This window comes from Nasonia vitripennis, assembly GCF_009193385.2.
Source record: "Nasonia vitripennis strain AsymCx chromosome 1 unlocalized genomic scaffold, Nvit_psr_1.1 chr1_random0002, whole genome shotgun sequence".
In the NCBI taxonomy this organism is placed as follows: Eukaryota; Metazoa; Arthropoda; class Insecta; order Hymenoptera; family Pteromalidae; genus Nasonia; species Nasonia vitripennis.
The window spans coordinates 4,225,360-4,238,085 of record NW_022279588.1 but is presented as its reverse complement, the minus strand read 5'-3'; the positions used below and the strand labels follow the sequence as shown (position 1 = coordinate 4,238,085).

The 12,726-nt window shown below is 33.1% G+C and overlaps 2 protein-coding genes across 7 annotated transcripts in view; one reads left to right on the top strand and one right to left on the bottom strand.

Moving 5' to 3' along the window:
• Usp7 (ubiquitin carboxyl-terminal hydrolase 7) overlaps nucleotides 1-12,726 on the bottom strand; it is a 611,141-nt gene that overhangs the window by 264,333 nt on the left and 334,082 nt on the right.
• Nucleotides 5,913-8,650, top strand: LOC116415837. Its single transcript, XM_031921329.1, has 3 exons — nucleotides 5,913-6,070; nucleotides 6,998-8,387; nucleotides 8,476-8,650. Exons 1-2 carry the CDS (start codon nucleotides 5,941-5,943, stop codon nucleotides 7,849-7,851), a joined length of 984 nt encoding a protein of 327 aa, XP_031777189.1. The 5' UTR covers nucleotides 5,913-5,940; the 3' UTR covers nucleotides 7,852-8,387; nucleotides 8,476-8,650.

Sequence of the window (12,726 nt, the reverse complement as noted above, 5' to 3'; positions counted from 1 at the left end):
AAATCATGCCGATAAGTCACGTGTCAAACTATATCTCATTAAAATTTCAAGTGATTTGACTCCCTTTTTTTTGAATAAAAAATTGAAAACTGAAAAAAATGTGTTTTTTTGTGCTTCGATTACGGACGTAAAAAGGCCTTATTGCACTAGAGATTTCGAAATAGTAGATATTTTATGTGTTTTGGCTAAGTTTATTGCACAGCTTTCAAATCCCTATGGTTTGTACTATATGAAGGTTTCAATTTTTTTTTTTTGAAAATTTTTAATTCCTTTTATCTTTAAAACAATGTAGTCAAATGCATCAAAATTTTATTTGGTGATTCACCATAAAAAGAAGCTATCTGCTGCTGAAATTTTAAACGATTTTGTCGAGCGGTTTTCAACTAAAAAGCTAAAATGTAAAAACCGATTTTTCTCACTCACTCTTTGGTAAAAAGATTTTAACAAAACTTTGATTTTATCACTATTGCAATGTATATTATACCAAGCGACGTTAGGAGCGAGGTGAATCACGCTAGTAATGAATCATGACATATTGCCTACTGACACTGTGGCTCCTTGTTAGTAACATGTTGTTACTTACTTAATTTGCCCACGCAACTTTCTAAGAAGCAAAATATTGTTTGACATATTTTGTGCTACATATTTGTCACATCGTGCGATTACTTCAATATTTTTTAAAAATTGCTTAAACTTTAATTTTCAAAAATGCATAAATGCTTACGTGACGCTCGTCCAGAGCGAATTCGGAGATGCGGGCCTGAAGAGAGAAAGCGAGGGACATATAGACATAATCCTTTTGAGCTGCGCGCATCGACGAGAGGCATCAGCGCATGCACTACAATAGCGATAGTAAAGTTTTTCTGCGCATTAGTCGGTACGAAAAAGTTTTCGGCGCGATGGACCGAGTGCAATTTTATGACAAGCAGCTGCGTGTGCCTAAGATATCTACAGCATCTAGAGCGACCGTAATTAAAACAGCCTACGAAGCTCGGACCTTTTTTTATTGCAGGGACAGTTTCGCGAGATACGCATGCTTGCAGCTGTGTACCGATCCCGGAATTTTCCGCTGATTTTCAAAATACGAATATTTATTTTTGTCAAAATCGAAATATTTATTTAGAATTATTTTTCATCAGGCTGTTGTATAAACTATGCAATTTTCGAATTGCATACGTTCGCTTTTAGCGACAGTTTTGGTGGGATAGTTCTACATAAATGTATATAAATGCATAGTTTGTTTGCAGCTTGTAGTATAGTTATAATGTTACAAACTGATAACGCGATCTATTTATTTATTATTTGGCACTCAACTGTATATTTTTCGATTTATACAGTTTGCTTCTTGTGCATAATTTATGAATGGATCAAGTGTCTATTTGTTTATTTTAATTTTATCATATATTTTGTTGCGACAGTCGGTCGGTGTGAAGCTACGATTGTTGCAGTAGAGTATATCATTTTTGCAGAGTTATAATAATAATCGGTCGGTGTGAAGCTACGGTTGTTATAACGATGCATTGCTGATTCATTAAATTTTAAAAATAAAAAGGGAGTATACAATATAAGTATTGAGGCTGTAAACAAATGAAATATAAATTTTATTAGTAAATTCAATAGTAAATTTATTTATTTATAATATTTTATTTAACAAACACGCAGAAAAGCTTTATTACTGAAGTTTAATTATTTTAAGTTTAATTATTTTGGTATCGGTTTGTAGAGAATTTCACAAGCATTAAAATTATAATATTGATTATTTAATACAAAACTCTATTCAACTATTATTAATGATAAACAAAATGCTTGGGAAATTTTACACAAATTCGGCGTAAGTGAGGGAAAGCTCAAATATAACGGCTTCTCTTACTCTAATTTTTGGCATCTAGGCGGAACGAGACCTTAACAAAATCGAGAAGGGAGGACTCCAGGCCTTTCGTGCTGCCAAACATCAGACTAGTTCATTACTCCGGTCCCGGCTCTAAGTAAGCTTGGTAGATTTCTCGCGCTTGTACGCGATAGTTAGATTCACGCGCTAGTACGCATTTTAGTTTTATTCCGCGCTTGTACGCACGTAAGTTTTTGTAAGCAAACAGTTGAATTTTAAGCAGAAAAAAATATAAATTAGTTTTGTGAGTATTATAATTCCTGTCTAAAGTTTTCTTCTACATATCTCCAAAGTCCTCAAATATAAACTCTGTGTCAGTTAATACGACGCCCAGCAAGAACAAAAAAGAAAAAAGTAAGTAACTTTAATATTGCTATCATAACTTCTCTACACCTGCCTAAACCTATAGCTTGGCTAAGTGAACCGTTTAAAACCGGGTCATTTATCCCTCTCTCACTCTTTTAGAATTTAGATTCGAATAACTCCGGGTCATTTTATAAAAAATTTATTTTCCTTTCATTCCTACATTAAGCAAACATTCAAAGCACCCAGCTATTGTACGAAAGTACAGGCTAAAGGTGTAGTTTTAAAATAAGCGCAGTAGCATCGTTGGATGTTACATATTCGTACTTTTAGGTTAGAAATTTGTCAACTCTATTTATCTCATATTAAAGGTTTTTGTAACGTATAATGACTGGTTATCAAATTTTCATTGAGCTTTTTGATAATTTCTACAATACAGTAGCATACTGCTCAATAAACATTATAATAATCTGATGAATATTTTTATTTTAAAAATACGACAGTTTTGTCCAGTGCAGGACAGGAAAAGTACCTACAATGCGATCTTTTCAGGGCAGTTCGTTCAGCATTTCTTGACCAGTTTGGTGATTTTTGGCTCAAAACTGGCCTAAAAATCACAAACGTTTTTACTAAGGTAAAAATTCCTTATTTTTCCTTCAATATCAAAAGCAAAATAAAAACCAATTGTAATTGTTTACAAGTGTTATTAATATTGGTCTTAGTTTCGCAAATACCACCAAATCTGTATTTGACTTAATTTGAATTTAAATTTATTAATCAGATAAAGAAAGTACAGATTATTTCCAAATTTAGAAAATACTTAAACCTGCAGAGGTAAACAATACCTGTAATACCTGCTGGTATATGTATATATATTAGGGTGTCCCTTATTTCCCGAATGTATGTAGCGGCGGAGCGCACCCCTTAGATCAAAAGTTTACACAAAAATAAATAGGTTTTGAAAAAAAGAATTTTTTTTTTGGTGCATTTAAGACGATGCTAAAGCAATCGACATTTTTAATAAAATGCGTGAAACGTGAAAATCTTATTTATCATTAATTTCAGTATTGTGATTTTCGATATCTCACGAATGTAAGGAAACAAATTTAAAAATAGTTAAAATATATGTTTTTACACGTTAGAATGTGTTATTTGTTCAAATCCCCAAATATTATTTAAAAATAATTAAGCAGGCTTTGCTTAATACGTTAATATTATGATTTTTACGTATTTTCTTAATTTTACATATGCGTTATTTTACATAATTTTACGTATTTTACATATTTACTGTTTATTGGTCGTGTGCGCCTTTTAATCGCCAATAAACGTTTGGATTCGAATGAAAACTACTGTTTTTGGTCAAAATATAGCGCAATTTAATATCTAAAACCCCATGAAAAACTACTAAAGGACTTATAAACATTGTTTTTACGCATTGACACAAAATCTGATTTATTGAGTTTTTATTGTATTTTAGTAATTATATTATGACAATTTTTTTAAGCGGTTCTAAATTAAAGTACTAATATGAAAGTACTAGAATGCAGTAGTATAATTTGAAACATGGATGTAAATGAATTACTTTTGTTTCAAATCTGTCCACCAGGTGGCGACTACATTGCTTGATGACCTTAGAGTTAGACGTGGCATAATGAGCTTTTGAAATTTTGTATAGTTAATACGTATAAATAGATGCATTCTAATTAAACGTAAAAAAATCATTTAGTAATCCTGTGTAGCATTCGTAATAATGTACACCTCTAAAATAAGCAAAATTTAAAAAGTGCAATTTGAACGTAAAAAAATCATTTAGTAAAATTTTATCCCTGTAGTATCCGTAATAATGTATACCTCTTAAATATAAGCAAAGTGTATAAAAGATATTATTGACTGGTGACAAGTGTGGAAAAGTTCATGTTTTAAGATAAAATTATTTAGTGTAAGTCGGTGAAAAATTGTTATTTTTCAGGGAAATTTGATATTTTTAATTATGTGTGTATAAGCAAACCGATTATGCATATTTCTGAAAAACATATTCATATTTGAATTTCTGTTTTTATATTTTTTTATTTATATTTATACTTTAATATTGTTCCTACATACATAGTATACGTCTTCCTGAGTTTTAATTATTTATTTTTGTCAAGTTTTAATAAATCTTGTAAATGAAGTTAATAACAGCTATTCAAATATGACTGCTGACTTAATAATTTCAAAATACTTTGAATGCAATACTTTTATTAAGAATTATTGTAATAACGTCAATATTTTGAAGATATTTTATATTGGAAAAATGTTTAAATACCATACTTGTTATGTAAAAGAAAATAAGAAAATTTATAAATGTAACATGATAATAGTATGATAAAATGTTCTAAAAAATTTTGTTGTAATAAAATTGAATAAGAACTTTAAGATCTATTGAAATGAAAAATAAACAATATTTAAAATTTTGCCTAAAAATCATCATACTTCTCTAGTGGACATAAAAAACGTAAGAAAGTGTAATAAAATGTAACAAAATGTAATATTTTGTATCGTTTTGTTGGGTCTCGGTCCTTTTTTATATTTTATTACAGTTTGCGACATTTTATTGAATTTCTTACGTTTCTTTACTTGTCTTTATGAAAGAAAATTTAAGAAAGCACAAAAATTAAAAAATCGTATGTAAGTATAATATTATGTAAGTAAATGGTATTTGGTACATTTTATTATACTTACTTACATTTTCTTACGTTTTTATACGAATTGTTACATTTTTATATAAAATATATTTTTATAAAACTTATGAAAATTATCAAAAAAGTAGAATCAACAAAATGAAACCAATTTTAAAATATTAGAAATTGTAACAAATTTTAAGGAAATGTAAAAAAATTAATGTAACAAACTGTAAGTAACTGATAAAAAAGTGAGAAATTGCAATAAATTGTAATATAATCAAACGTTAAAACGGTCGAACACCCAACAAAATATCACACTTTATTGCATTTTCTTAGATTTTTTTACATCTTACACTTTATTGTACGTTGTTACATTTTCTTACGTTTTTTTACATTTAAAAATTACCACTCTACTATTTTTATATTTCACGATTATCTTTGTTGATTTTTTTATAAACGTCCTGCATTTTAAGAAACCAATATTACGAAATGTCGAGGCAACAACTGGAAAATGATATATTCCTTATCGGAATAACATCAGATCACATTTCCAGAAACCAATTACCAAGCAAGCAGCAAGTCTTACAAGTATTGTTGTATAATATTAAAACACTGAATAAATCTGTAAAAGAAAGTATTAAAATAGTAATTGATGAACTCCTAATTTTTTGGAAAAAAGCTGATATTCCCACTAGTCAGCATCACCAATGTACTCAAAAATTGGACAATTTATATTCAGTTTATCTCAAAATAGTCAAAAATAAACATTTAGTTTCAAATAAGAAGAAAGAAGATTGTTTTTCCAATCAATTAAAAACGTTATTTGATATTGCTCATGGCGATGCATCGAAGATGATCGATGGACCAAGAAAGACATTTTTACTTGATCAACGATCTGGTAGACTGCAAAATTTAAACAGTTCATCTGATGCTGAAATTAAAAAGCACTCTAACGAGACACAAGGTATGTCACGTCGCGATTAAGAATTATTTCTACTGTTCCTTTAAATATTATTAACAAATGGTTATTTAATAGATCAATCATTTTCAAGTTTAGAAACACATAATTCGACTCGAGAAGAGGAGATGCATTCGTCAGATCCAGGAGTCCCATCTTTTAACTTGCATCCCGAAATTTTTTATCACAATAACGGTGAAAATGATATTCATAATGCTAATCAAAACCACGAAGACAATCCTGTAAACATATCACAAGGTACGTAATTTTTAATAATATCGTGAAAAGCATTAAGTAAAGATTATTTTTATAACGCCCTCGATTCCGACTCGTGCTGAACACCTCACCCTCGCTTGAAATAGCTTATTTTCTCCCCTTGTTGCACAATGTACGATTTCCTCCCGCTGCATTAAAAACTCAATTTTCTATTCGTTTGCATCGAAAAGGGCCTTTTTCATGCACGTGTTGAAAAAATATGTTTTTCTAGAGTATCTCGACCCTTCCTGATTCTTTTCAATATTTTTTACCAATCATATTTTAAAAAGATATTTGAATAGAAAGTTTGCAGGTTATACGAACAGGCTCTTTTGGGACTGAACTTAACTTTTAAAAGTTTACAAAAATTTGTTGTAAATATTAGTAAATACTATAATCTTGTCTGAATTCGATACTCGTGGCACCTTCTCTTGGCGAGCAACGATTTCGCGCAACGAAACGAGCGCAGGAGGGAGCGAGCGCACTGCGCATGGTTCTTTCTATTCTACTTTAAGACTGTGACGTAAACAGACGAACCGTTTAGCTACTGCCACTACCAATGAACTACTCTATACTATAGTTAATAATAGAAGATTAACGTTGTCTTTCACTTAATTACCGACTATCTCAACACAATTGAACTAATCTACTAATATATTCTAATTTTATCACGGTTTTTTAACAGACTGATTGGTTTTGTTTTTAAACTGCTTACTTATTGAAATAAATACAGCTTCGTTTAATTTATGATCTTTAATTTAAACTTGTTGATTAACTGTGAGATTTGTTCTAAACAACAAAAAATAAAAACAGCTAAGGAATAGACATTCTCTTATGCATACCATAATTAAAAAGCAAAGATTACTCATTACTTATCTTAATAAGTAACTAGTTAAGGAAATTTCATTCAAACATTTTATATTGTTTCAGAATCACGACCATCTTTGGGATCAAGCCAGTTCTTACAATCTTCCGAAGAAACTATTATTTTGTCTCAACAAAGTACTGGCTCACATTATAAACTCATAGGTCGAAACTATGAATCGAGACAAATTAGAGGACAGATTAATGTGATGACTGAAAGAGTAGTCTCAGTATTAGATAATTTCATACAGAAACTCTGTGCATTTAATAAGCGCTGTAGCCGAAGCCTGAATTATAATACTGATGATTTAATTTTAAATAAATCTTCCTACAATAGATATCGAACTATTATTCGCAAAGAAAAAGCGGAAAAGATTAAAAAGTTATATGGCAATACAGAAATAAATGCTGCAGTTCTTCATTGGGACGGAAAAATTATTCCAGATTCGATAATTGGTAAAAATATTGACAGATTACCAATTGTTGTGACTAATGGTAAAAGTGAGAAAATTATAGATGTACCAGCATTACCAGACGGTAAAGGTGTAACGCAAGCCGACGCAATTTACAGGGCTCTAAATGATTGGGGTTTAAAAGAATCAATTAAAGCGTTATGTTGTGATACAAATAATTCTAATTTAGGTTACCGTAATGGCGCAGCAGTTATTTTAGAGCAATATTTAGACCATGATCTACTTTACTTACCTTGTCGTCACCACATATACGAAATTATTTTAGCTGGTGTATTTGCTGAAAAACTACCTGGTACAAACGGACCAAACGTACCATTATTCAAAAGATTTCACGATAGTTGGAACAATATTGATCAAAGTCAATACGAAAGTGGACTACATGATATCAATCACCCACAATTACTTGAACAAATCGCTCACATAAAGCTTTTATACAAAAATCGTTAAACTCTCAATGGCCTCGTGATGATTATAAGGAGCTTCTTGAATTAAGTCAAATTTTTCTGGAATGTGTACCACGTAATAAGGTGAAATTTAGAAAACCTGGAGCATTTCATCATGCACATTGGATCGTCAAAGCCATTTATACACTCAAAATTTACATGTTTCGCGGATCGTATTCTTTGACACCTAAAGAAAGAAAAGGTCTTTTTGTCATATGCCTTTTTGTGATTTTTGTATACATTCAAGCATGGTTCATTGCTCCTATTGCTCTCAAAGCACCAAATCAAGATCTACAATTTATTAAAAACATTTACAAATATAAAAGTGTTGACTATAAAATAGCTGAGGTAGGTTTACATAAAATTCAAAATCACTTATGGTATTTGAGCCCCGAGGCGAGCGCTCTTTCTTTCTTTGATGAGGAAGTTTCAGCAGAGGTAAAAAAAAAGATGGTTGCAGCTTTAAGGAAAAACGTTGATTCAAGCATCGATGCGCCCAAACGGTTTTTCCTTAATAATGCAAAGGATATAGAGATTTTAGTAGGCAAAGAAGTTGACTATTTTATGAATGCTTATACTTTGAATTTTTTCAAAAGATTCAATATAAATAATATATTTTTGCAATCAGATGTCGAAAGTTGGTCGAAAAATGAACATTTCCAGCAGGGATTATTGATAGTTCAACATCTACAAGTCGTAAACGATACAGCTGAAAGAGCTGTTCATTTGGTGGAAGAATATTTAAATGTACTTACTAAGAAAGAAGATCAAAGAAAGTACTTATTACAAGTTGTCAGTGAATATAAGAAAACTTTTCCAAATGCTAATAAACAGATTTTAACAAAAAAGCTTAAAATTTACCAAAAACAAAATTATTACTATTTTTCACAATTTGATGAAAAATATTAACTTTGTACTATTGTAATACTTATATATATATAAAGTAATGAAATAAAAGTATCATTTTTAAATGTTGAATATACTATTTCAAATATTCTATCCATGTCACAATCTTCTAAAATAACATTGTAAAAAATATAGCAATACAAAACCGCTGCTAATTCCTTGACAGGTAGCTTCCTTCATCCTTATGTATTACTCCAAAACAAACATTGTTGTACCCATAAACCATTGTATAAAGTTATCGTACAGTTCATACAGAAATAATTATTCGCAGCATTCCTTTTATCTGGACCGAATCTGCAGATAACATCTTGTGATACGCATAAATACATATAGCATTCGTCATTTCATTTTCATAAATACAAAGCTTTAAAAAAAATCACATCTGCACAAATTAATATTTGCGCCATCCGTTCCTTGTGAACCAAATTTGCAGATTACATCTTGTGATATGCATGAATACACACAGCATTTGTCATTTTATGTTCACAAACAAATAAATTTGAAAAAAGAGCATATCTGCACAAAGAATTGTTCGCAGCATCCCTTTTATCTCGGCCAAAACTGCAGATTACATTTTTTGATACACATAAATACATACAGTATTTGTCATTTCATATTTACAAACAAATAACTCCAAAAAAAGATTACATCTGAAAAAATGAATATTTGCAGCATTTTTTACATCTAGATCAAAGCTGCAGATTACATCTTGCGGTATGCATGAATACATGCAGAATTTGTAATTTCATATTCTTAAACACATAGCTTTGAAAAAAAAACATATCTGCACAAAGAATTATTTTCAGCATCCCTTTCATCTGGACATCATCTTAAGATCACCTCCGATAATGTATGTAAAATATACATATATGTCTATATGTCGCATATGATTCATAAAATAATTCAGGTTAATAATACAAGTAAACATATTTGTCATATTTTTCTGAGAAGATTATTATTCAACATTTAAAAAAAATGTATTGCATATACTTATGTAATTGAGTTTCAGAAAAGAGGTTTACCACATATGCACTTGTTGGCTTCCCTCGTGAAAATATTAACGTGATTTTGTGATGTATTAAAATTATGTATGTCTTTATGTAATTTTGATATGTGATTTGTGACGTCAGTTTGTTATGTACTGATTTCGACCGTTTATTACGTAATTTCATGACTTTTTTGAAAAATTATTACTTTTCAGAAGTATGTAAGAGTATTTAGTAGTAAGTATTTAGACCTAAATAATTATTTAATCAAAGAACATACTTAAATCATGTAAAAATGTTTCGTGAAGCTGAAATATTTTAATTTTTCCAAAGAGTCATAAAATTACGTGATAAAAAGTTCGAAATCGGTACATAACAAACTGACGTCAGAAAACACATATCAAAATTACATGAAGAAATACGTAATGTTAATACATCACAAAATTACATCAATATTTTTACGAGGGGTTTCTTCATAAAAATCATAAACTGAAAAATGTAGATGATGTTGATAACTTATAAGTACAGAAATACCCGATGAAATGAAATATCCAAGGTTCCAAGGTTACATAATATCGTTAAGCAATCAATGATACATAGCTCTTATGGTAAAAATAACTTAAATTCACCATGTACGGATTGCATAACAAAATAATGTACCAAAAATTTTCTGAACGTTTGAGAATATTTACCGCGCGCGCTATGCTGAAAGAGCGCGCTATTGGTAAAGCTGCGCGGCGGCGGCGACAGATTCCCCCATCTTGCAAGCTACGCAGCGGGACTAGAGTCTCGACAGCGGACGGTAGCAGTAGCGACAGACTTCCAGCACTATCTCGCGAGCCGCGCTCGCATCATAAAGCAAGAGCACGCACGGGGACTAGAATTGCATTTTCAACGGCGGTGGTGAGCGGACGGCAGTGGGATCGCGCGGGGAGCAGCATTTAATATGGTGGTGCCGGGCGGACGACGACAGCGGAGCCAGCGCGGACAATCTTGAACATTGGCAGACGATCCGACGAATTTCAATCGGTCCTTTTTAGGACTACAAAATCAATAACGTAAAATGAATTTTGCTTGCAAAAGAGAGAGAGAGAGAGAGAGAGAGAGAGAGAGAGAGAGAGAGAGAGCAGTCAACGGCGGTAGCAGCTTTCTTTCTCTCTCTCTCTCATCTAGACTCTATCTTGATAGTTTCCAAACTGGTTTTCGCACTGGCCACAGCACGCAGTCCGGCTTGATTAAGCTGACTGATGATGTCAGGCTTGGAATGGACAGGAAGAAGGTCACCCTTCTGCTTCTTTTTGATTTTAGCAAGGCGTTTGATACAGTGTGTCACGTCAGGCTACTCAGAAAGCTACCCTCCTTCGGCTTCTCCAAGCAGGTTATCCGCTGGCTTGCATCTTACCTTTCTGGTAGAGAACAGGCCGTCATTGGCGACAACAACGAACTCTCTACATTCCTACCACTAAACACCGGTGTCCCACAGGGGTCAGTCTTGGGCCCCTTATTGTTCGCGTTATACATCAATGACATTGGCCTCTGCCTTGACTCAGATGTATCCCATCTAGTCTACGCGGATGATCTGTAAATCTACTGTCAATGCCCCCTTGAGGAGCTCGATTCCTGTTCTGACAAGATGAGTGCTAACGCCGAGAGGATAATGGGCTGGGCAGCACTAAACAGACTTAAGCTGAATGTTAGTAAGACTAAGGCGATCGTCCTGGGCTCACCCTACTATATCAATGCTCTACCTTCTACTGCTAACACCTATATAAATATAGGGGGGGCCCAGGTCAACTTTGAATCATCTGTGCGCAACCTGGGGCTGGTGCTTGACTCAAAACTTACGTGGAAAGAGCACGTTACACAAACTTGTAAACGTGCTCACTCTTTAATGTATCGGCTATATTTCTTTCGGAAGAGCACTAGCCTCAGGTTGCGCCAACATTTGGTGCAAGCACTCCTATTTCCCCTCATCGACTACTGCTCACTTGTTTACTGCGACCTGACCCAAGAGCTTGACTTAAAACTGCAGAGGCTTGCCAATACGGGAATCCGATACATCTATGGTGTAAAGAGGGACGAGCACATCTCCCCTTACAGGCGTGAGTTGCAATGGCTCACCACCGCCGGACGTAGGAAGTACTTCATGGCCTGTTTTCTTAGAAAAATTTTCAACACCTCAATACCAGCTTATCTACTAGCCTATTTTGACTTCCACGTCGCACTCAGGCCTGTCAGGGGCGAGGTGACTCCACTGGACATCCCGTCCTTCAAGACGGAGACGCTGAGGAATTCATTTTTCATCAGCGCCTCCTACCTCTGGAACAGCCTTCCATCTCAACTTCGCGACACACTATCCATATCACACTTCAAACAAGCAGCTAAAAATTATTTCTTTAATTTGGAAAACACATAAACATCGCACAAACATACATACATTCTCTTTCATCTCATGTCATCTCTCAACATCACACACACCTTATACTATATACCCTTACACAAATTTTATTTATTCCTTTATCATAATACACTATATTTGTTATATGTACAACAAAATGTACAAAAATAAAGAGCAATTAATCTAATCTAATCTAATCTCATCAGCTCGCACGCGAACGAGAGTTTTAAAGAAGCGGTTGTGAGCAGTTTACTGCGACTCGACATCTCATAATTTTTCAAACAGTCCTTTTCAAGACTATAATATCATGTATTATGCTATGCTCTCTCGAGAGGTTCAATTCTTTTCAACAAACGATAGCGGGATATATAGCCGCAGCAAGGATCTTTGCCGAGCACTGACAGAGTGCGCAAAGATGCACGCGCCGTAGTAAAAATTTCTTGCAGAAGGTTCGAGAATCTTTACCGCGCGCGCTATTGGCAAAGATGCGCGCGCAGTAAGAATTTCTTACAGCGAGAACGTTCTCTCTGGCGCGCGCGAAAGAGCGCGCGTACCCCCACTCCTCAGCGCTCGCGCTATTGGCTCGGCA